Here is a 26,313-nt window from a genome sequence, read left to right as displayed (position 1 = left end):
AGTCTCTCTGTCCTGAAAACCTACCCGTGTGTCGAGAAGCCCTCTAACATCCTTTCTGGTTGGTTTCAGGGGTGTCTGAATGCATCATCATGGGGATCCCCATGAACATTGGAACCGGGCTCTTCAAGCTGCTCCACAAGGCTGACAGGGACCCAAGCCCTCCCAGGAGGCCCCTGATCTTCGACACAAACGAATTCCACATCCCCCTTGTCACATAGTCCAGGGAAGAGGGGACCGTTCCTGACCTCGGCTCCTTGTCGTCTGGAAAGGGGCTGGAGGCCAGCAGCTGACTCGTGAGCTTTGTGCTCCCCAGGACCGAGGCCCTGCCATCCCCACTATGCTGGCAGTCAGAGAAGGCCCCCGGCATCCTCGGAGCAACTCAGCCAGTGACCCAGACCCCAGCCCAGTGCTTGCTGGGGAGAACCGGGATTTGTCTGTTTGTTTGAAACCTAATTAATCTAGGGACAGCTCAGCACCTCCTGCCCACTCCACCTCCCTGGACTTGAGGAGCCCCCAGCCCAGAATCTTTGCTCGTTCCCACCTCACCTGTCCCTCTGTCCACTCAGAGAGGTGTCCCACCCTGACCGGGAGCCAGGTCTAAGCCCCAGGACCAGGGCACATTCTCAGTTCTTCCGTTCCCCAGTCATGCTGCAATCTCCAAGTGTGACATACTAATGTAAATATTGTTACTATTATTTATTTGTCCACTTTGAAGAATTTGGAGTTTTTATTATTTTGGTTTTCCTTTTGAAACCAAGAAGCTATAGAAACCAAGAAAGCCAGCTTTGAAGTGTCACTGGAAAAACTGGTTAAGCAAATGGGACCGTGTAGGATTTGTAACTGAGCTGGAACTGTCGTGAGGCCACGCTGCTCTGAAACGTCTTTTGCAGACCTCCCAGCTACCCTCTTTTTGTCGACTTCCGACCCCCATAGTTGGGGCTCAACCTCATGACAAGATGCAAACCCATCCTTCATGGCCTGGAGACGCCTCGCTGGAGCGTGGGGCCTGCTGAGGTGGGGACTGTCGTGTACGCAGAGATGAGGAGTGAGGCTGGTCCAGGCCCACACACCACCTGGGCGGCATCCACACCCTCCTGCGGAATCTGCATGTGTGCCCTGCCACCTGCGGCCGAAGAGCACGCGGGGCAATTGCAGAGCTGGGGGCCTAGAAAGTGTCCCAGGGGAGTGGCGGGAGAGGGTCCCAGAGGGTGCAAGCAGACACCAGCTCTCGGGGCTGAAGTGGTCACCCAGACAGGAAGGGCGAAGGCCTGCACAGGGGTGGGTGCCAGCTAGGGTTGGGAATGCGCCCCAGGTGGCACATCAGGCTCCTCAAAGAGGACATCTGTGACAATAGAAAGCACACGTCGGGCTATGAGGAGAGAACCAACAGGGCATCCTGGGAAAACCTATGTTTAACTGCCTGCTTGGGCTTCTGCCAGTGACTGCACCATCACTGGTGGGTTTTTCAAGGCTTATGAGGGGGTTTTGTGCAACATAGGAAAGAAATGTGTGTAACTTGTCTTCAGAGAGCACAGGGGTTTGCTTCTGGAGACGGTGGTTCTTTGTGCTGAATTTGCTCCTGGGGATTGGCCCAGGGCCACAGAGAAGGAACTGCGGCAGCTGCAGATCTACTCCCTCTGGAGAACGTTCCATGGATCCTGTCCTCCTTCTTTCCCTGCCCAGAGCCAAGTTTATTCGCTCTGGCTCTTCCTTCCCTCCCATGAGGCCTTGGAAAACCAAGGCTGCTTGGTTGGAAGTGAGACGATAGTGAAAAGTGGGGCTTTGACCCTGCTTTCTGGCTCTGTGCACTTGAGAAGGAAGGTCTACTTCTGAAATGACAGCCTGTTCATCTCAGTGTATCAAGCCACTGGAAGAAACAACAGCACAAACCAAAGAGATGGGCATCTGTTGAGCAAGAAAATGGATGATTAAAGAGATGGATGTGGTAAAAGAAAAAGTAGGGGAGAGTCAAAGAATTCAAGCAATATAATGTACCTACCTTCTTTGGTCATTCCCTAGTTGACTCCCCAGGTTCTGAGTTAATGCCACTAAGGCAGTTAGCGTAACCCTTGGTTCTTGGGTCTGTGTTTGGGATGAGTGCTTTCCCTCCCATAGTGACGTGATTTTGAGTTAGGAATTCCTGACCTGAGTGACTTCAGCAATGCTCAGGCTTAAATTCTGTTAAAATTTGTTTGATCCCCACGCCCATGAGGTTAACCTACAGACTTCTCTTAGGGTGCCAGTGATGTGAAAAAAAGGCCATTTTTCACCTTCAGCCCCACACACACACCTCTGAACTAAGGTGGCCTGGTTGAAAACGAAGTGTTGAGTCCATTAACACACTTACTCAGGGTTGCCCCATGAAGCCTCACCACGGACTCTGCTCTCACCCTACCTGCCAAGAGCCACAGAGCCACACGGCTGGCTTCCTGAAAACTCACCTGGGAAGTAAGCTGCAGGCCTGATCAGATCCAGGACTGCTGGAATCCACGCAAGGGCCAGGGAGGGTGGAATTGGGTGGCGGGAGGGAACACCGACGCCCACCTTGCTCTGTTTGACACATACGTGAAGTGGTGGGGGGAGGGACCGTGGCATCCATGTGCTGCTGTGAGTAATAAAGGCGGCACTGGGACTTCCCTGGCCGTCCAGTGGTTAGGACTGCGCTTTCCCTTGCAGGGGGCACGGGTTCCATCCCTGGTCAGGCAACTAAGATCCCACATGCCACCCGTTGTGGGTGGCCAAAAAAAATTTTTTTTAAATAAAGGCAGCACCGCCAGGAGCCTCCTGCCTCCGCGAGCACTCCCTGACTCCCTGCATGAGACCTGTAATTGCAGTGGCTGCAGGCCCGGGGTCGGGTTCAGGCCAGCACAGGTTCCGGGAAGGGGCACACCCCCAGTGAGGAGTGAGATATCCTCGTGGTGCTGCCAGCCCTGCTGGGCCCATAGGGAGCGCTGGCCAGTAAACCCTACCCCAGGCTCTCCACCGTGCGTCCCAGGGGTGGGAGTTAAAATTGTCCCTAATGTGACCATCTGCCCTGCCCTGGCCTCGGGCTTTGTGCAAGCGCCGAACTCAAACACCAGATAGCAGTGTGTTCTCAGGAGTGAGCTCAGTAGAAGGTTAGGATTTTATTCTGGCCTGTTTGGAAGAAATAAGAAAAACACATTTAAATTCCGTCTCATCCATTAACAGACACATGTTTCTGACTGGTGATCTGTCCAGTTCTTGACCGTTTTTCCATCCTACGTACCAGGGGATCGAAATAGCGATTGACTCAGTTACAGTCCCCACCCCCTATCCCCCCATTCTCCCCACTTTGTTCAAGACTTTGGGGGCAGAAGAGACATTCCGGAGTCTTTCAAAGAGTCTGTGTCAGAGTTAAATAACTTACAGTGCTGTGTTTCTATTTCAGGGTTTATCCATTTGTATTCACATTGATTCACGTCTGATTGAATCTGACACTATGGAATGATTATTTTTCTTGAATTTTTGTTGTCTCTTGGCAGAACTCTCTTTTTCTACCAAAACTCAAAAGAAGAAAACTTGTTATACAAAAAAGTGTAGCAGTTCATCCCTGTGGGTTGTGAAACAGGGTGATTGGGATACATGGGAGCTGTAACTCCCAAGATAATGTTCCCGCCACAAGCCAGCCTCTAGAGGTAAGCAGTGAGCACCCAGCGCCCCCCGCCCCCAGTGTAGCTAATTCAAACCCAGTGGGACGCAGCAAAGTGTCCTCCACACCCGTGCCCTGAAGATGCCACCTGGCCAGGATCAGGTGTCTAGCTTAACGGTTCTTTCATTCATTTGACTAGTAAAGGCCTGCTATGTCCAGAGTCTTGTCATAGGTACAGCAGTAGACAAAACAGGTAAATCTGATACTAACGCATCTAAAAAGAATTCTTCAGCAGAAGGGGGTGGAGCAAACTTGATAAAAATGTGTCCAGCACAGGGTAGGGTTAAAGCTGCAAAATTCCATATGACCTAGCAACTCCACTACTGGGCATATATCTAGGGAAAACCATAGTTCAAAATGATATATGCTCCCCAATGTCCATTGCAGCACTATTTACAATAGCCAGGACATGGAAGCAACCTAAATGTCCATCAACAGATGAATGGATAAAGAAAATGGGGTGCCTATACACAATGGAATATTACTCAGCCATAAAAATGAACGGAATTGTGCAATTTGCAGAGACGTGGATGGACCTAGAGACTGTCATACAGAGTGAAGTAAGAGAAAAATATCGTGTATTAATGCATATATGCGGAATCTGGAAAAATGGTAAAGATCTTATTTGCAAAGCAGAAACAGATGTAGAGAAGGGGGTGTGGGATGAATTGGGAGATTGGGATTGACATATATATACTATTGATACTACGTATAAAATAGATAACTAATGAGAATCTACTGTATAACACAGGGAACTCTACTCAGTGCTCTGTGGTGACCTAAATGGGAAGGAAATCCAAAAAAGAGGAGATATATATATATATATATATATATATATATATATATATATATATATATATATATTGCTGATTCACTGCTATACAGCAGAAACTGACATAGCAGTGTAAAGCAACTATACTCCAATTTAAAAAATAATTTTTAAAAAAATGCAGAATTGAGGGCCTGGCTCCTTTGGGCGGGCTCAGTACATCAGGCCTCACCAGGGCAGAGAATGGTCCCTCTGAACCAGCACAGCCCTCAGGTTCCAACCCTTTCATATAGGCCCTCCATGCCCCATTTGGCCTTCCCTTGGGCCTGGATTTTGGAGGGTGTGCCCTGAGCAGAGGACGTGAGACTGTAGTTACTGGGAAAGGATGCAGCTATCCTTATCCCACCACCAATGTAGAGTTAATAAGTGGATATTACGCTTTTGTTCTGTGCCAGGTGGTGTCCTGAGCCCTCAGAGAAAGTCCCTGCATGCATGGGGTTTATCATCTGATCAGGTTGTCAGGGTTGTCTTGTGGTTAAGAGCCTGGGTTCAGACTCTTGGAATTCAAATCAAAATTTCCCCTTTTTTTCTGGTGGCCTTGAGCTAATGACTTAACCTCTTTGCCTCACTCATTTATAAGATAGGAATGCCATTTATTGGTACCTAACTCATAGGGCCATTGTGAGTTTCAACATGATTATGCATATAAGGTCTTAGTACAGTGCCTGGCACAGAGTACATGCTCATTAAGTATGTTTGCAATTATGGTGACTATCACTATGTTTACCGAAAAATACGATTTGCGAATTCACAAGTAAAACCCAGTCCTCTGACCCTTTTTAATTCACTCAGATGGAGCTGTCTTTTGTGGCCTTGGAAATAGGGTCTCCCTAGACATAACCCCTGCCTCACTCTCTGCTCAGTCAGATCCCGGGAAGTATTTCACACTAGGGACAAAGAAGGCTAGGGAAGGGAACAGACATTTGGCAGTCATGTGGCTGAGGGCTTGAACATTTGCATTTAGGCCATGAAGTAAATGTGATCTCATTTGAAGGGTTGTGGGTAGCAAGACCAAAATAACTCAGACTTTTTATACAGAGATGTGGATATTGACATATTTATTTACATAGGTGTATTGTATAACAGGGTGTCCCTCTCTTTAAAAGAGAGGTTGCCATTGAAAAACCATCAGCAAAGAATATATTAAGAAATTGATAATAATGGCCGCCTCTGGGGATAGAAACTGGAAGACTGAAGGGTAGAGGCATGAGGGACTTACTTTCCACTCCTTTCTAATGTTGTACTTAGGTACTTAAGTACTTAGGTATTGCCTTTTTTTTTTTTATCAATATCTAATGGTAAAGGAATCAAGTCATCTCGGAGCAGATTTTGTTCTGGAAAGTGATGAGTGTCCTGTCCTGAAAATAGCTGAGTGATCCCTTCCAGTTATATAAACATAAATCAAGTAGGCACCAGATATTCAGGGAGGAGGACATCATTATCAGGATAAGTTGACAAAAAACCTAAGTTAACACAGCCTTGGGACTTCTCTGGTGGTCTGGTGGTTAAGACTCTGCATTTCCACTGCAGGGGGTGCGGGTTCCATCCCTGGTCAGGGAACTGAGATCCCACATGCCGTGAGGCGCGGCCAAAAAAAAAAAAAAAAGTTAACACTGCCTTAAATACCTAGGTTTTTCTTTTCTGACATAAAAAGACCAGAGAGGGCATTCCAGGATTGATATAGCAGTTTCACAAAGCTGTGGGGAACCCAGGCCCCTCCCAACCTCCCCTTCCACCAGCCCTAGGATACGGCCCAGCCCTCATTCCTCATGGTCCAAGGTGGCTGCTTGAGCACCAGGCATTAGAGCCAGAAGAAAAGGGGAAAGAAGCGTAGCACTTCCCTTGAAGGAAAGTTCCCAGAAGTTAACTTGGCATTTCTGTTTACATCCCCTCAGCTGGAACTAGCCAAACCGAGTTCCCAAGGAGGCTGGAAGATGGTCTTTGGGTTCTGGGTGGCTATGTAGGGGCTTCTGTTAGCAAAAAGCATGGAGAGGAGCAGAAGTGGGCAACAATTGTGTCTGCCTGTGGAGTATCAGGACTTTTGGGTTTTTTTTTTTTTTTTTTTTTGCTTGACAAAAGTTGGGAAATTTCCCTAAACCCCTCAGAACTGGAATGTTGCTAGGGGGTGCAACCATGGAAACTCTTCCTCTTCAAAAGGGACTGAGACACCCCCCGCCCCCCATGCTGGCCCTTCACTCTCCCCTTTCTTTTCCCTTTCTTGCAAATTTTATGCCTGAGTTTTTGTTGTTTAATAATCTGACATTTAAGGGACTTCCCTGGTGGTGCAGTAGCTAAGACTCTGCACTTCCAATGCAGGGGGCCTAGGTTTGATCCTTGGTCAGGGAACTAATCCCACATGCCGCAGCTAAGAGTTCACATGCCGCAACTAAAGATCCTGCACGCGGCAGCAAAGATCCCGTGTGCTGCAACTAAGAACCGGGGCAACCAAATAAATAAATATTAAAAAAAAAAAATCTGACATTTAAATTAGATCACATTCCTTAGCAGACTGTTCAAAATGTCTCTAGAATGATGGAAAATGTAACGGTCAAGCGTTCATTCAATAACTAACACTGTTTATTGCTCACCTACTATGTCCTGGCCCCAGTACCCAGTGCAGGGTATTGAGTGGTGAACCCTTCCATGGCTCCTTTCCTTACGGAATTAATGTAGTCACATCACTATCCAGCAGAAATATAATAGAAGCCACATGTGTAAGTTAAAATTTTCTAGTATCCACATTTTTTAAATTGTGAACTTAATAATCTACATAATTCAACATATCCACAATATTTCAACATGCAATCGATATAAAAAATTATGAATGAGGTATTTTACACTCTTCACACTGAGTTTTCAAAATCCAGTGTATGTTTTACTCTTAACAGCACATCTCAAGTTTCAAGTTCTCAAAGCCCATATGTGGTTAAGGGATACTGTATTCAGATTGAAAAGCAGTCTGGACGAGACAGTAAACAAATGGACAATTACAAACCGCACTAAGAATCGAGGAGACGGCTGCAGTGATGGAGAAGGAAGAGGAGGCCTCTGTGAGCAGTGACAAAGCGGATTCCTGAAGGATGAGCAGAGCAAGGGTATGAGCGTTTCCAGGCAGAGGGGCCAGTGCGCGGGAAGGCCTGTGGAAGGAGGGAGCCTGGCCCCCCAAGGGCCGCCAGTGGGAGACCAGCCACATCATCTCCAGGAGCTCAGACCTGGGGTCTGAGCCAAGGCCAAGCCCCAGAGAGTGCCCACAGCCTCCTGTCCCTCCTGAAGCTTCCCACTCAGCTCCTCTACCCACTGACCGAGGAACTTCCAGTGAATACCTCTTGAGGCTTAAACTGGCCTGAAATCATCTTCTGTTGCCTCTGAACCTGGCCCCAAACCCAAGGCCTTTTTTTTTTTTCCGCACCACACAGCTTATGGGATCTTAGTTCCCTGACCAGGAATTGAACCCGTGCCCTCAGCAGTGAAAGCACAGAGTCCTAATGACTGGACCGCCAGGGAATTGTTCCCAAGGCCTATTTAAAGGTAGATAATCTACACTCAGAGAAGTCAGAGAGAGGCTAGTGTAGAAGGCCTCGTCTCACCGCCTCCTTAGGAAGCTTGTTGGCACAGAGTAACACTTGGTATGCACTCTGTACACTGTGTGCCTTGGACCTGTGCTTCCAAACTTCTCCATTTCCTTGAGGAGGGGAAGCCAGGAGTGAGAAGAATCACACCACTGCGCCTTTCCGTCTGCACCACCGCTGAAGAACGAGCCATCACATACCACTTGAGGTTGACATTAGAAATAAAATAAACCGGACTCCCCAGATAGACTCCACCAGTCTCCCAGGTGCTCAAGACAAGTGGTTTTTTCAGCTTTCTGTAAAACAGTACTCAGGGTAGGTACGAATTTGCAGGTTTGCCGATAAATCCATTGGTCCAGCAGAAATACTCCTGGACTATCCAAGACTCAAGCTGTAGTCCTCACTCTGCCTGCCATTAGCAGCACTGCCTTAGGCACGCTGCTTCCTCCTTTTGGTCTCAGTTTCCCAGTCTGTAAAATGGACATTAAACCCTCAGCCATGCCTGTCTGCTTTAATGCATCTTCTGAGGCATCCAGGAAACTGGAAGACTAAACTGTTAGCTGTGCTGCCAGAACACATGGAAGGAGCCGGTCACAACTGATGGAGCCTCCAGTCTTCACCAGTTCTTCTCACACCTCATTCTTAGTCCCTTGGGGGAATTGTCCCAAGAGCTGGGCCCCAGGAGCCCCAGCCCTTGTGGCAGTGCATGCCACTGCTTATCCTGGCACTCCCTAGCCCCTTTCCCTAACCCTGCGCTTAAACCACCGTTTAGCCTACAGAGTTAATTATTTTGCTAACTATATCTCCCCCAGTAGAATGTAAGCTCCAGAAGGACAGGTATTTTTGTTTGTTTTATTCACTGCTGTAACCTCAATGCTTAGCACAGTAACTGGCGTGTAGTAGGTGCTTTAAAAATATTGTGGTTTTTTGTTGTTTTTTCCATGCCTCTCAGCATGTGGGATCTTAGTTCCCCAACCAGGACTAGAACCTGTGCCCCCAGTAGTGGAACTGCAGGGTGCTAACCACTGGACCACCAGGGAATTCCCTAAAAATATTCTTTGAATAAGTGGGGTGGATTCAATCTGAAGTTCCCTCTCAGTAGAGTCAGGGAGTGAGGGCCTTGGAGCCCAGCAGGCATGGACTTGAATCCTTGCTCCGTCACTTTCCAGCTTCCTCACAGCTGCCCCTCGTCCTGAGCCCCCAGTCCCGTTAAGCATCTCCTGCATTCTGCAGGATCTATTCAGGGACTGCAGGAGCCTGACTGCTGCTTGTCCTTGCACCACTTCCCAAAGGCTCAAGTCCACCTTTGCTGAGGGAGGCCCCCTTGTAGCGCTAGAACCAAGGGCGAGGGGCCCGGACCACCGCCTCCTCCCCTCCTCCCATTTCTGCCTGCAGGCCTGGGCCCCAAGCCTGGCCCCAAACATAAGAGCCGGAGCCAAATGCTTCTAGCATATACCACCGTGGGTGATTTATTTAAGGGTCTCCAAATAATCACTTAAGTGTCACCATGGCAACCTGAAGAGTTGCCATGGAGATTGGAGCAGGAAACGTCCCCATGGAGACCCCTGGGAGACTCTCTAGGAAATCATTACCAGGTGGATGGGGCTTGGGAAAGGGGAGCTGGACAAATAAGGGAGCCCCACAGTTCTGTGTGCTGGCAGGAGAAGGGGGGGGTGAAGGGCCAGGGTGGGAAAGACCAGCTTAAAAAGGCAGCAAGTTAATGATCTCTACCGACTCTAAGGGACCCGTGTGGTAAATAACTTCTATTGTATGCACAGAATATATCTGAAAGAAAAGACAGGAAACTAGTAAAAGTGGTGGCTCCCAAGAAGGTGGTGGAGGAGAGAGATTTTTCACTGTATGCTCTTTTGTGTATTATTTGAATTTCTTTTATTATAGGTATGTAGATATTAAATATTCCAAAATTAGGGACTTCCCTGGTGGCACACTGATTAAGAATCTGCCTGCCAATGCAGGGGACATGGGTTCAACCCCTCGTCCTGGAAGATCCCACATGCTGCAGAGCAATTAAGCCCGTGCGCCACAACTACTGAGCCTGCACTCTAGAGCCCACGAGCCACAATTACTGAGCCTGTGCGCCTAGAGCCCATGCTCCACAACAAAAAGAAGCCACCGCAGTGAGAAGCCCATGCTCTGCAATGAAGAGTAGCCCCCGCTTGCTGCAACTAGAGAGAAAGCCTGCGCACAGCAACAAAGACCCAACACAGCCAAAAATAAATTAATTAATTAACAAAAAATCATGATAACAGTTTGGTAATAATGTATAATAAATTAATCTCAAAAAAATAAAAGTTCTCATCACAAGAAAAAAAATTGTAATGATGTAAGGTGATGGATGTTAACGAAACTTACTTTAAAAAAAATTCCAAAATTAAATAAGTTATTTACAGAGCATTTACTATGTTAAATATTTTATATCCTCAAAACAATTCCATAAAGTAGGTATTATCCCCATTACACAGATGGGTAAACTGTGGTTCAGAAAGTGGCCCACAGTCACGCAGACCAGTGGGAATCAAACCCAGGGCTCTCCAGCACCCCTAAGCAAGTCTGGATTCTCTGATCTGCCACTGACATGCTGAGCACCTTTAGGTAACTGTCACCCCTCTGGACCTCACTTTCCTCACCTATAAAATAGCCTGGCACTTTGGACTGGATGAAGGCAAACGGGCTGCTACCTCTGGTATCCTGTGACCATGGCTATTTAGAAGGATTTCTACGCGCTCTTATCACAGCCTGTCTCTTCCTTTTCCTCTGCCTCACCCCACTCTCTAATCCCACCCACAGCAGTGGATCTTCAGGGTTCTAAAGGAAACACATAAAGAACTCAGAATGTCAAGCCAGAAGGACTTGGGTTTTTTTAATTTTTTTAAATTTATTTACTTTTTTTGGCTGTGCTGCACAGCATGGGGGATCTTAGTTCCCCGACCAGGGACTGAACCCACACCCGCTACAGTGGAAGCGCAGTGTCTTAACCACGGGACCGCCAGGGAAATCCCCAGAAGGACTTTTGAAGAACCTCTAGATCCTGTCTTAGCAAAGGAGGAGGGTGTGGCTCAAGAGAGGGAAGGTGAGCCACCAGGGAAATGCAAAGCCAAACTGTGAGATCCCTCCGCACACCCATTAAGATGACTACAGTCAAAAAGACGAAGGGTAACAAGCGTTTGTGAAGCTGAGAAATTGGAACCTTCATACACTGCTGGTGGGGAAATTGGAAACTTCATACACAGCTGTGTCTTAGCTTGAGCTGCTACAACAGAAACCCACAGGCTGTATGGCTTAGGCAACAGACATTCATTTCTCACAGTTCTGGACACTGGGAAGTCCTAGATCAAGGTGCTAGCATACTCAGTTCCTCATAAGGGTTTTCATGCTGATTTGCAGACAACCACTTTCTTGCTGAGTCCTCACATGGTGGAGAGAGGAAGCTCTGGTATCTATTCCTCTTCTTAAAAGGACACTAATCCCATCATGGGGGCACCACCCTCATGACCTCATCTAAACCTAATTATGTCCCAAAGGCCCCACCTTCTAATATGTTAAGCCTTCGACATATGAATTGTGGGGGGCAGGCAAACATTCAGTCCATAACAAGCCACTTGGGAAAACAAGTCTGGTAGTTGCTCAAAAGTTTAAACATAGGTTTACCACATGACCCAGCAATTCCACACCTAGGTATATCCCCAAGAGAATTCAAAAATATTTTAACACAAAAACTTGTACATGAATGTTCATGGCAGCATTATCCATAATAGACAAAAAGTGGAAAGAACCCAGATGTCCATCAGTGGATGAACAGATAAACAAAATGTGACATACTCATAGTGGAGTATTATTCTGCCACAAAAAGGAATGAAGTACTGACACATGGTACAATGTGGATGATCCTCAAAAACATTACACTACGTGAAAGAAGCCTCTCACAAAGGATCACACATGACCACATATTAAATGATTCTATTTATATGAAATGTCCAGAATAGGGAAATCTATAAAGACAGAAAGTAAATCAGTGGTTGCCTAGGGCTGGGGGGATAGGAAGGTTGGATGGTGACTGCTAATGGGTATGAGGTTTCTTTCTGGGGTGATGAAAATGTTCTAAAATCGATTGCAGTGACAGATGCACAAGTCTAAGTATTCTAAAAACCACTTAATTGTATACTTTAAATGGGTAAATTGTAAGGTGTGTGAATGATATCTCAATAAAGCTGTTTTAAAGAAGAGAGTGAGATGGACTTCACCGGCAGTCCAGTGATTAGGACTCGGCGCTTTCACTGCCATGGCCCCGGGTTCAATCCCTGGTCGGGGAACTAAGATCTGGCAAGCTGCGTGGCACAGCAAACAAACAAACAAACAAACAAATAAATAAATGTGAGTGAGTAAGTAAGTAAGTGAGAGGGAAATTACCACCCCAAGGTCACACAGCCTTAGTGGCCACTCTAGGATCTGCCTCCTGGCCAGCCTCCTCTCACCCCTCTGCTCTGTATAAGAAGGGTCAGCAGGGCCTCTAAGGCTGCTTCCGAAATGAGCAGGTGCAAACTACTGGGGGCTTCATACTGTGCCCTCCTACCCCTGCCCACCAGCCACAGCAGCATTCTTTTTTTTTATTGAAATATAATTGACTTACAATGTATTCATTTCAGGTGTACAACCTAATGATTCGATATTTTTATACATTATGAAATGATCACAATAAGTCTAATTACCATCTGTCGGCATCAGAGTAGCAGTCTTTAATAAATTGGACAGCCTCAAGATTTCATTTGGAGAAAGGGTTCCACAGCCAAAAGGAAAAAAATGTAAAATTTCAAAACCATCAATGAGAGAAGGTATTAAGGAGGGAAGGCAAAGTGATTAAGAACCTGGGCATCAGCCTTGTAGGAAGCATCTCTTCTTATTCTGATGCTTTGACATCTTGGGGCCTATGCTGACCCTGAAGAGACTGTGCTTCTCAGGAGCAGCCAATTGCGACAGATAGTAAAGGGCTCTCCAGTGAGTACACCTTCTATGTGCAAACTAGTCAATTCAGAGCCCATACACCAACCATCCTCTTTATCAAGACCTTACAAACTCTCACACTCTAGGTGACTATTTCCCTGTCCTAATCATCCCAGAGCCAGGTATCAGACAACTAGGGGCAGTCCTATGCCCCAGAGCCCACGGAAATTATTCAAACTAGTCAGTCCTATGCCTGTATACTTGTCTCACCTGTGTTTCCTGCAGAAACCACAATAAAGGCTCTTGCGCATGTTCCCTCTCCCCTCCTGCCTCCTGACTGACTGACCCTGGTGCTTCCTGGCGTGACCCTGCATGGTGTGGCCCCTCCTCTTGGGAACTGTGAGTAACATACTATCTTTTCTTTCTTTTTTTTTAATTGAGGTTTAACTGACATATAACATTATATTAGTTTCAGGTGTACAACATAATGATTCAATACTTGTATACAGTCTGCCCTCTGTATCCAAGGGTTCAGCAACCATGGATTCAACCAACCATGGATCAAAAATATTCACACACAAAAAAATTCCAGAAAGGTCCAAAGAGCAGGACTTGAATTTGCTGCACCAGCAATTATTTACATTGCATTTACATTGTATTTATGACTATTTACATGACATTTACATTGTATTAGGTATTATAAGTAATCTACAGATGATTTAAAGGGGCTTCCCTGGTGGCCCAGTGGTTAAGAATCCTCCTGCCAATGCAGGGGACACAGGTTCGAGCCCCGGTCCCGGAAGATCCCACAAGCCGAGGAGCAACTAAGCCCGTGCACCACAACTCCTGAGCCTGCGCTCTAGAGCCCGTGAGCCACAACTACTGAGCCACATGCCACAACTGCTGAAGCCTGCCCGCCTAGAGCCCACACTCGGCAACAAGAGAAGCCACTGCAATGAGAAGTCTGTGCACGGCAACGAAGAGTAGCCCCCGCCCACCACAGCTAGAGAAAGCCCGCGCACAGCAACGAAAACGCAACGCAGCCAAAAAAAATAAATAAATAAAAATTTTAAATAAACAAATAAATAATAAAGTATACGGGAGGATATGTGTAGGTTATATGCAAATGCTACGCCATTTTATACAAGGGACTTGAGTATCCGTGGATTTAGGTATCCTCAGGGGTTCTGGAACCAATCCCCAGGAAATACTGAGGGATGACTGTGTATACAAAATCATCACCACAATAAGTCTGGTTAACATCTGTCACCATACATAGTTACCAAAAAAAATTTTTTTTCTTGTGATGAGGACTCTTAAGGTCTACTCCCTTAGCAACTTTTTTTTTTTTTTTTTTTTGGCCACGCCGCACAGCTTGTGAGATCTTAATTCCCTGGCCAGGGATCAAACCCGAACCCCCGGCAATGGAATTGTGGAGTCCTAACCACTGGACCACCAGGGAATTCCCTCTTAGCAACTTTTAAGTATGCAATGCAGTATTATGAAGAATAGTCACCATGCGGTACATGTACTATCTTTTCAATGACAATCGTCTCCTGACCTGCTGGCCTCATCATACCTAAATAAGGTCTGCATTTTAAAGCAGGCCTAGGGCTTCCCTGGTGGTGCGGTGGTTGAGAGTCCGCCTGCCGATGCAGGGGACACGAGTTCGTGCCCTGGTCCGGGAGAATCCCACATGCCACAGAGTGGCTAGGTCCATGAGCCATGGCCGCCAAGCCTACGCGTCTGGAGCCTGTGCTCCGCAACGGGAGAGGCCACAACAGTGAGAGACCCGCGTACTGCAAAAACAAACAAACAAACAAACAAATAAAGCAGGCCTCATTCTGCTCTAAGTTTGCCTTGGCTCCCTATGACCTCAGGCAAACTCCTTCACCTCCATGCTTCACTTTCCTCATCCATAAACCCGGGTTACCCAGTTACCCACTGTACCTGCCTCAGGGCCCTCATATGTAATCGTGTTGTATATATAATTGGCTGTGGTTCGCACCAGGGGGCCATGCCGAAGACCCAAGTGGACACTTCCATCTAGACCCTGCTCTGCTTGCCGAGCTATGGATCTGCCAGGAAGAATGAGCATCTAGACCTAATTTGTAAAAAGGCCCAAATGGGTCAGCCGTGGTCCTTGTCCACCTCGTGGGGCTGCCGTCAGTACTAAAAGAGGTAAGAGCTGTGAAGCACCTAGCACCTAGTACAGCACCTAGCACTCCAAAAATAGCGTCACTGTGGTCCCTGGAAGGCAGGAGGGGGCTCCTGGGTACTGTGACAACATCAAGGAAGGCGTCCATCCTTTTTTCTTTTAGGGGTGGAGGGCTGTAGGTGTACCTCAAGTTGATTTTATTTAAGTCTCAAAGGAAGATGACCTGAGTTGACACCCAAGCTATGAATTAACAGATATTTGTATGATCACATTCATAGCAGCTTTATTCACAATAGCCAAAAGGTGGAAGGAACCCAAGTGCCCACTGATGGATGAATGGATAGAGATGTGGTGTATCTATACAATGGAATACTGCTCATCCATAAAAAGAATGAAATCTTGCCATTTGCGACAACATAGATGGACCCAGAGGGTATTATGCTAAGTGAAATAATTCAAAGAAAGACAAATACTGTATGATTTCACTTACATGTGGAATCTAAAAACAGGGACTTCCTTGGTGGTCCAGTGGTTAAGACTCAGTGCTCCCAACGCAGGGGGCCCAAGTTTAATCCCTGGTCAGGGAACTAGTTCCCGAATGCAGCAACTAAAGATCCGGCATGCTGCAACGAAGATCCCACGTGCTGCAACTAAGACCAGGTGCAGCGAAATAAATAAATAAATATTAAAAAAATAAAACCAGAAACAAATGAACAAATGTAACAAAACAGAAATGCAGTCATAGATACAGAAAACAAATAGGTGGTTGCCAGAGGAGAGGGGGGTTGGGGGAGGAGAGAAAAAGGTGAGGGAAATGAAGAGGTACAAATTTCCAGTTACAAAATAAATGAGTCATGAGTATGAAGTGTACAGTGTAGGGAATACAGTCGATAACAATGTTATAACTTTGTATAGTGACAGAGGACAACTAGACATTATGGTGATGATTTTGAAATGCACGGAAATGTGGAATCACTATGTTGTATACCAAGAACTAACATAGTGTTGTAGGTCAATTATGCTTCAACAACAAACAGACAAACTAATAGAGAAAGAGATTAGACTTGTGGTTATTAGAGGCAAAGGGTAGGGGGAAAGAGAATTGGATGAAGGTGGTCAAAAGTTACAAACTTCCAGTTATAAGATAAATAAGTACTAGGGATGTCATGTACAACATGATAAAGATAATTAACACTGCTGTATGTTATACATGAAAGTTGTTAAGAGTAAATCCTGAGTTCTCATCACAAGGAAAATAATTTCTATTTCTTTAATTTTGTGTCTATATGAGATGATGGACATTTACTAAACTTACAGAGGAAATCATTTCATCATGTGTGAATCATTTCATCAAGTCAAATCATTATTCTGTACACCTTAAACTTATACACTGTTGTGTGTCCATTAAGTCAATAAAACTGGAGAAAAAAAAAGAGAAAGGAAATTCTGACATATGCCTCAACAGGGATGAACATTGAGAACATCATGCTAAGTGAAATAAGCCAGTCGCAATAAGACAAATACTGTATGATTTCTGCTTATAGGATGTACCTAGAGCAGTCAAATTCATAGAGACAGAAGTACAATTACAGTAGTCAGGGCTTGAGGGGAGGGGGGAATGAGGAATTATTGTCTAATGGATGCAGAGTTTCAGTTTTGCAAGATGAAAGGGTTCTGGAGATCGGCTGCACAACAACATCAATGTACGGAATGCCACTGAACTGTACCCTTAAAGATGGTTAAAATGGTAAATTTATGTTATGTATATTTTATCACAATTTTTTTAAAGGCACAGCCAAGTCGTACTTCCCAACAAATCCATGCACATGGTAGTGATTATTGTTCCCCATCTTGTCCTATAGCAAAACTGCTCAAGGCAGTGGGAAGTGATCTTTAAAGTGTTTCTCCACTGGTGAGGTCACGACCCTTGTTTAGACTCCCTTGGGACTGGCGGGCTAGCACTGTCTGTGACGTGTGTGGGACACTTTGCTCCCCTGCCCACAGCCGCTATAACACTTTTATTTTTGTTTTTCTGTTTTGTTTTGTTTTGTTTTGTTTTTTTAAAGATTTAATTTTGTTTATTTTTGGCTGCATTGGGTCTTCGTTGCTGCGCGTGGGCTTTCTCTAGTTGCAGCGAGCAGGGGCTACTCCACATTGCAGTGCATGGGCTTCTCATTGCGGTGGCTTCTCTTGTCTTAGAGCACAGGCTCTAGGTGCGCGGGCTTCAGTAGTTGTGGTACACGGGCTTAGTTGCTCCGCGGCATGTGGGATCTTCCCAGACCAGGGATCGAACCCATGTCCCCTGCATTGGCAGGTGGATTCTTATCCACTGCACCACCAGGGAAGTCCCTATTACACTTTAATTACGCACACACACACACACATGCACGCACGCACGCACGCACGCACACACCCCTGTATGTAGGTGCATTTGCTAATAGGACAGGAGAAAATACCTATTTTAATTTGGAGTTCTTTGTCTTCTCCTGAGGCTCAACTTTTTGTTGACCGTTTGTTTTCACTTTTCACAAGTTGCCTGTTCTTAACACACGAGATTAACCAGGAGGGCAGGTGGGACCACTTTGTTTCCTAGTCCCATTGGTGTTTCAAACTTCATTGCCCTTGTTTTGATAACTTGCTTTGCCTTAAACCTGAATAAATCAGGTTTATTCATCAGAGTTCCTGGTAACAAGAAATAGAAACCAAATCCTGCTAATGACGTGGAAAAGTTTTGTGTTGCTTTGTTTTTGGAAACATATCAGGCAGCTCACAGAATCATCACGAAGGCTGGAAACCCACAATGAGAAAATGGGCAAAGCCCAAGGGTGAATGGCAGCAGAGAGCCAGTTGGGTCTGATTAGGATCCGAGGCATTGTGCCAGTGGGTCTGGTGCTGCCTTAGTGCCTGCTGCCAAATAAGGAGGGCATGCAGGAGCATGCAGTTGGTCATGACAGCCACCAGGGACCAGGGGACAGGGATAGTGAGGGTCTGTAAGTCCTGTCCTCAGGAATGGGAGGCAAGGAGAGGCCTTCACTCAATGGAGGAAGGGGGGATTTAGATGCTGGGCTGTCCAAAAGGTGATGCCCACCAAGTACTTAACAGGGTACAAAGCATCTTCATGTCCATAAAAGTAATGGTCAGTGGTCACCATTTTCTTGAGCTTTGCCATGTAGGGAGTGCCCTGCTGAACCTGTTAAATGCTATGTCTGTTAACTCTTACAATGGTCATCTGAGGTTGGTATCACTCTCGCGGTTTCATAAATGAAAAAACCAAGTTCTAGGAAAAAACAAAAACAGAAAACAGAGAAAATGGAGTGGAGGAAATGATCAAATAAATACTTGAAGAAACTTTTCCAAAACTGAGGGACATGCACTTCCAAATTAAAAGGGCCCATTGAGCACCTGACATAATGGATGAAAATAAACGACCCATATCAAGACAAATCATTATAATTCAGAACACAGAAGACAAAGAGATCTCACCAAAGGGAGAGGGATTAGGTCAGGAATTAAAATGGCTTGAATGTTTCAACAGAAGCAGCGGAAGTGAGAAGACATTTAAGCAATGCTTTCAAAATTCTGCAGGAATATTACTCACAACTTGGGACTTCCCTAGCGATCCATTGGTTGAAACTGTGCTTCTACTGCAGGGGGCACAGGTTTGATCCCTGGTCAGGGAACTAGGATCCCACATGCTGAGTGGCAAGGCCAAAAGAAAAAAAAGAGAAAGAAAATTACCCACAACTTAAAATTTTATATCCAACCAAACTATCAATCAAGTTTGAAAGTTAAAAAAAAAAGTTTATGTCACTTAAATGATCTTTGATCAAAAATTTTTTTTCATGTACTTTAGAGGCTACTGGAGGATGTGTTTCACCAAAATAAGTTTGTAAACCAAGCAAAAGGCTGACAATAGGAAAGAGGAATCTGACTCAGGAGAGTGGTGTAGAGAATCCCCCAGGATGTTGGTGAAGGGAGATTGCTAGATTAAAAATAGTACAACAGGCCTAGAGGGCACCCAGCCTAAATCCAATTAGGTCAGGAAGCTCCAGGAGAGATTGCTTCAAGAAAATGAAATTGGTAGAACATCATCTAAAGGTACTGAGGGGAGATTTCAACAACTGGAAGAGTTTGGCATTGAGTACAAAGAATACTAAGTGAATTGGGGTGAGGGGGGATGGTTATTAACTCCAGGGAAAATAAAAACGTATGCATGAAAAGAAGAAATCATAGTACATCCCATAGCTTATAGTGTAAACACATGGGAATAGTGTTTACCTGGAGGTAATAATGTAAACACTGCTGCTCTAACCAAATTATTATATGGTTATATTGGGAGGATGGGGGCCAGGAGGGTGAGTGGGTTGTTGGAGTGGGGAAGACGATAATAAATAGTCCCTGAAACTGAAAAATTGTGAAGTAGTAATAAAACAATATTATTTAGGAAGTTATGGCAGATGCCAAAAGAATGAGCCATAAAAATTGAACGGGGAGAGCTCTGATGAGGGAGAGAGCTTTTTCATAAATTTTGCACCACTATTTGACTCTTTGAGCTATGTGAATGAATAACTTTAATAAAAATTAAAACTGTGCCCTGGGGGCTTCCCTGGTGGCGCAGTGGTTGGGAGTCCGCCTGCCAATTCAGGGGACACGGGTTCGTGCCCCAGTCCGGGAAGATCCCACATGCCACGGAGCAGCTGGGCCCATGGGCCATGGCCGCTGAGCCTGCGCGTCCGGAGCCTGTGCTCCACAACAGGAGAGGCCACAACAGTGAGAGGCCCGCATACCTCAAAAAAAAAAAAAAAAAAAAAAAAAAAAAAAACCATAAAAAACAACTGTGCCCTGATTTCTATCTTAGGATGTACAAGCTGAGGCAGGCAGACACAGGAAGCAATGGTAAAGAGATACAGACGAAGAATCCGGAATCCAAAAGAAAACTTTAGCTGTAGACAAGGAAGGAAAGAGTACATACAGGTAAAAGGAACAGCTGTACTTCCAGAAACAAGCAGGCTCTGGCTAGTGTTGTGACCTCTGCAGACTCATCCAGGAAACTGGCACACAGAAGATGACCTTTGAACTTGACCTTCCAGGAGGCAGCCGTGTTCTCCAGGGCAGGTAGCACGGGATGGAGGTCCCTGGAACGCAAAGCAGCCATGTCCCCACCCTTTCCTCTGCTCCTCTTCATCCTCTCCTCCTTCCTCCACCAGCCCCTGCTCAGGCCCCTCAGGAATCCTGCCTGGAGGTGACAACTTTGTGCTCAGACTTGCAGAGATCAAACTGGCTGAAGGGATTAGGGGTGCTCCTCAGAGCCAGCAGACAAACCTGGCTTTGCTTATACGCCCCACTCCCGCCCCCCACATCCTCTGTCCCCAGTCATGGTCATGTTTGCAGTATCTAGGCAGACAGCTCAGCTGACCCACCTGTGCAGCTTCCCCAGACATTCCTCACCCAGACAGTGGTGCGGGGAGTGAACCTGCAGAGAAAGGGAAGGTATTAGGGGAGAATTAAGGTGAGGAAGTGACTCAGTCCAGCATAAGCCTGCAGGCATCCAGAGAGCTCTCACAAGGCAGTGTGGCCTCTTGCTTCAGCCTTCAACTAGGCTTGGGAGTGTTGCTGAAATGTGACTCTCCCTGCCCCACTGAGCACTGAGGGTGGGAGGGGAAAGTTGGCTGGGCTCCTGTTCCCTTCCTCCACCCCCAGAACGGAGGAGGGTTTGGGGTGGGGATGGGCTTGGGGGTCCTTGGATTTTGCATGCTGCATGCCCGCGAGTTTCTTTCTCCTGGATTTGTTTGCTTTATGCAGAGTGGAGCCAGGTTGGAGAGGTGACCCTACGGAGGGGCTGCATCTCTCCCACCCTCAAGGAGCTTCCCACCAAGGGGACCAAGGGTGGCCTTTGGGGCTTGGTAGGCAGGAACCATCTCCTTGGGGCTCAGAGGAGAGCCCCAGGGAGTGTTCTGTAGAGAGTGCACGTGTCTCGAAGTCAATTCAAATTCAGGTTCTTGACCTTCGTCAAGACACCGGTATACTGTAGACTATTTCTTCATCAAACAAACCCTGGTAGCCAAGACGACCCCATTAGTTTGTGGTGAAGTCACTCATTCATTCACTCCACAAACACTCTGATATGCCAGAGTCTGTGCTCATTTAGCAAGAATTTAAAAAATAAACCACCTCACATCCATTAGAATGGCTCCTGTTTAAAAGAAATGTCAATTGACCCTTGAACAACATGGGTTTGAACTGCGCAGGTCCACTTATATGCAAAAATTTTCAATGGTAAATACTACAGTTACTACACGGTCCATGGTTGGTTGAATCCGAGGATGCACAGGAACCTGGGGTATGGAGGGCTGACTATAGATTACACAAGGATTAACCCTGTGTTGTTCAAGAGTCATTCTACTTCAATTAAAAATTATAAAAAGAAAAACCCAGAAAATAGCACGTGTTGGCAAGGATGTGGAAATGTGGGAACCCTCGTTCACTGTTGGTGGGGATGGAAAATGATGCAGCCACTGTGGAAAACAGTATCAGTTTTCCTCAAAGTATTACACAGAGAATTACTCTATGATCCAGCAATTCTGCTTCTGGATATACGCCCAAAAGAATTGAAAGCAGGATCTCAAAGAGATATTTGTACCCCCATGTTCAAAGCAACATTATTCACAATAACCAAGAGATGGAAACAACCCAAGTGTCCATTGACAGATGACTGGATAAACAAAAGTGGTAAATGCATACAGCAGAATATTATCCAGCTGTATAAAGGAAGGCAATCCTGTCACATGCTACACCATGGATGAACCATGAGGACATTACACTAAGTGAAATAAGCCAATTACAAAGGGACAAATATGGTATGATTCCACTTATATGATGTAGTGTACCTGGAGTAGTCAAATTCACAGAGACAGAACGTAGAATGGTGGTTGCCAGGGGCTGAGGGAAGAGGGGATTGGGAAGCTGTTCTTTAATGGGTGCAGTTTCAGTTTTGCAAGATGAAAAGAGTTCTGGAGATTGATTGCACACCAATGTGAATATACTTAACACTACGGAACTGTATACTTAATAATGATTAAGATGATAATTTTTGTTATGAACGTTTTAAGCACAATTAAAATAATAGTAATTTTAATTTTTTCTTTTAGAAAAGAGACACAATTCCTCCACTAACATACCCAGATCTAGCTGGGTAGAGGGACAGGAGCACAGCCACACAACGTAACACCTGGCACGTAACAGGCGCCCAGAGACAATTTGTTGAATACGTGGTAGAAAGTGCTGTAAACAAGAATGAACGTATTATAGGGAAGCACACAGGAAGCAGCATTTCATTTTGCTTGGGGTGGGGAGGGGTGGGTTACGGAGGAAAGGACATTTGAGCTGCATTCTCAAATACTGGGTTTGACCAGACCAGAGAATTCTGGTTATCACATCAGTTTTAGGACTTTGGGGAAATTCCCTTTGAGCCTCAGTTTCCTCATGTGTAAAAAGGCAAAAATACCAACACTGTAAAGGTGCAGTGAGGGTTAAATGAGAGAATGTACGTCAATAGACTAATGGTAACTGGCACATAATGCACACTCATTTAATGGTAACCTCCAGTATCACTGTTTTTATTGTTATTATCATCATTATTGCCATTATTATATTTTGGCCCACGTTGGACAATGGTGGTAAGTTAACGCTAAAAAGGTAGGTCAGGGTCAGATTATGAAGCGTCTGGGAAGAGCCAAAAGTTCGGTCATATTTTTCTATCCATTAGAAGCCTTGGAAGACTTACGAGGCAGAGATTTTCTGGGATGTTAAAAATGGATTTGCTTGCAGTTAAGTTTACATATTTACCTTATTTACCTAGGCTGGATGTGTGGGCTTCTAGGCCATCCCATCTGGGTTTCAATGCACTGTTTACATATCAAGGGGCTTTAAGTACCAGTTAATTAGGAGACGTCCGGGAGAAAAGCTCTAGTCTTAAAAAATCAGGAGGAGAGGACCCAGAGAGGAGAATGGCAAAACTATAACTAGAGAAAAAAACTTACTTTGAAATTGACCATGTGGGCATTACAGTTTCCTAAGTGAACAGATAGTATAACTTACAATGTTTAAGAAAGTGGCCTTGTTAAATATGTATTTTACTCTCCAATATTTTGTGTTGGGGGTTATGTCCGTGTGTGAGTGTTTGCGTGGTGAGGGAATTAGGCAGATCTGCTTAGAAGTGCTCTTCTGAGGAAGGCCAATCTATGGCAGAGATTGTTCATTGTCCCACAAATCCATTCTCTCTTCGTCCTTAATGATGGAACCCACAGCTTTCAGCTGGGCATATGGGCACCAAGAATAAAGACTATAATTCGTAGTATCACTTGCTGTTAATTGTGTCCATGAGATTAAGTCTGGCCATTGGGAAATAAGAGGAAGTGGCTTGTGTGAATTTCTGAAAGTGTATTCAAAGAAAAGGGGTGAAACTTTCTTTTTTTTTTTTTTGCGGTACGCGGGCCTCTCACTGTTGTGGCCTCTCCCGTTGCAGAGCACAGGCTCCGGACGCGCAGGCTCAGTGGCCATGGCTCACGGGCCCAGCCGCTCCGCAGCATGTGGGATCTTCCCGGACCGGGGCACGAACCCGTGTCCCTTGCATTGGCAGGCGGACTCTCAACCACTGTGCCACCAGGGAAGCCCCTCTTTCCTCCTTTTTGTTGGCTAGAATCTAGATGTAATGGCTGGAACTAAAGCAGCCACCTGGGAGTTTAAGCAGCTCAAGCCCTGTGCAGAGGAGAGTGAAAGACAATGGAAGGAACCTACACCGTGGAGCACTACACCAGCCTGGATAGCTGACTAGGGGTCTTCATTTGTGTGAGAGAGGAATGTACTTCTATCCTGTTTAACCCACTGTTATTTTGGGGTTTCTGTCACTCACAGCAAAGAATAATCTTAAGTGTCATAGTAGCCAATAAACCTTGGGTTTATTCCCTTCAGTGGCCTCTGAACCATTTTTTTGCCTTCAGCTTCCCCCAAACTCTCAGCCTGATGAAGGCAGAGAAGTTCAACTGGTATTACAGATCTGTTTTAAAGAGACTACCCTGGCCCACTGAGTGGAATGAGCTCCAGATGGGAATGCCTAGACTTAGGTGCAACCATTTCAGAAAACAGGCATCACCTGGTAACGTTAAAAATCACATACCCCATGACTCAGCAATTCCTCTTAAATATATTAAAGAGATTTGCGCATGCATGCCATAGTACTGTAGGAGTTACATACAGCAGCACTCTTAATATCACCAGAGAGTGGACACAATCTTACTGACCACCAACACGAGAATAGCCAAGTAAATGGGGAGGGGGGGTGTTTATACAATAGAATAGACCACGTAGCAGTGAGGAGTAATGAACTACCACCGCAAGCATCAGCATAGGCAAAACTCCAAAAAATCATGTTGCACAAAAGGATCACGCCACAGAAGAAAATGTGCAGATGTAGAAAACTCAAAACCAGGTAACTCTAGACAATGTGTTGTCCAGTGGTATATGCATTCGCGGCTCAACTATAAAGAAAAGCAAGAAACTGGTTCACACCAGATTCAGGACAGAGGTTGGAGGAGGGGAAGAGGCGGTGCGGGGGGTGATGGCGGGGAATACAGGAGGCTCCTGAGGTTCTGGCAAGGTTCTATTTCATAATTACCCTGGGGAGCTGGAGAGTGGGTGACGATGCGGGTGTTTGCTTTGGAATGATTAAAACTGTACACAATGCGTGTTCTGCTGTCTTCTGAATGCGGGAGAGACAGGAAGGGAGGAAGAGTTAAGACTCTGTTTTGACAGTGCAGGGGAGAGAGGATGAATGCCTTTCCCCCTCTTCCTTCCCCGTCAGCAATAATGACTCATTCCACCACCATTTAGCACTTACTCCATTCTGCTTGAATTACTGTTAGCTGTTAACACGTCTGTCTCCCTCTGTCATTAATTTATTCATTCAGTTGACAATTACTGAAAGTCTCCAAAGTGTCAGCAGGAGGGAGGGGTGACAGGAGGGAGTTAACCAATAAAAATGAGCAAACCCGGCTTCTTTCCTCCCACAGCTTGGAGACTTTTCAGGGAGACAGACAAATCTCCAACAGCGTGGCCTCGTTTGGTCCTGTGCCTTCGGGGTCTGGGGTCTGGGTTCTGATAGAAGTGGCAGCACTGGAGCTGAGCGGGGTGACTATCCGAGGGCCAGAGGGGCCTGCCTGCAGCTCTGCAGGCTCTCTGCCCGCCCAGCACAGCAGCGAGGTGCTCAGGGGGTGTTGGCTGGGGCCGGCATGCTAGTCAGCGGGTAACACAAGTGGCATCGACTACCCCTAGGAAGGGACTTCAGAGAGTCCCGGGTCTGGGTTCACTGTTTCCCAGACTACAGATGAGATTCACCTGGGGTGGGGTTAAAAATTCAGCACCTCTGCCCTGGAGGGCCTGGCCTTGCAGGTTCTGCGTGGGGTCCCAGGAAACTGGATGTCAAACTCACTTCTCTGGTGTCACATGTATTGGCTAGTGAAATGTACATTGTTCTCTCTTTTGAATGTAAGATGTGTTTCCCCGTTTGGGAGGCCCTGAAGTGATGGGTGGGGTGATTAGCAGGGCAGCCTCGTCATTCCCAGAAAAGTGCTAGACCTGAGGTGGACAGGGTCTTCATTTCTGTCCTCCTGGTATTTCTCTTGGGTTAACAAATGTTTATGGAGCCAAAATTAATAAATGAGAGAGAACCCAGCATTTCTCTGAAATGTAAATGGATCTTGCTCCCAACTTTGGAACACCCCCAAAGATTCTTCTATTAGCATCTGTGTCCATCTGAAAACATTCAGAGGCAGTACAGCAAGGTGGTGCAGAGTTTACCTCCAGACCTGGGTCCTCATTGCTGTTCTCCTACTTGCTACCTGTGCGACCTTGGGCACATCATTTGACTGCTCCGTGACTCAGTTTCCCCATTTGTGGTACATATATCAGAGGGTTGTTCTGAGGATTAATACAGTCCATACATGGCATGGTGCCAAAAAGAATGGTACCTATTACTATTGTGTTTTTCTGGCTTTTGTCTTGCGGTGAGAAGGTGGGGCTGGCCTTGGGTGGAGCCAACCTCAGGAAAGAAGGAATTCATCTGGAGCCAGCT

At 46.0% G+C, this 26,313-nt stretch overlaps 1 protein-coding gene across 1 annotated transcript in view; it reads left to right on the top strand.

Moving 5' to 3' along the window:
* Positions 1-3,168, top strand: part of POLR3A (RNA polymerase III subunit A) — a 53,292-nt gene extending 50,124 nt beyond the window's left edge. The window contains exon 31 of the mRNA XM_082629384.1: positions 70-3,168. Coding sequence (XP_082485510.1) covers positions 70-218 — 149 coding nt within the window. The 3' untranslated portion in view covers positions 219-3,168. The remainder of the gene's footprint in view (positions 1-69) is intronic.
* Positions 3,169-26,313: the final 23,145 nt, after the last annotated feature.

Source organism: Mesoplodon mirus (assembly GCF_964341445.2).
Source record: "Mesoplodon mirus genome assembly, chromosome: 2".
Taxonomy (NCBI): Eukaryota; Metazoa; Chordata; class Mammalia; order Artiodactyla; family Ziphiidae; genus Mesoplodon; species Mesoplodon mirus.
The sequence above is the reverse complement of the archived record's forward strand: the minus strand, read 5'-3'. Positions and strand labels throughout refer to the sequence as shown.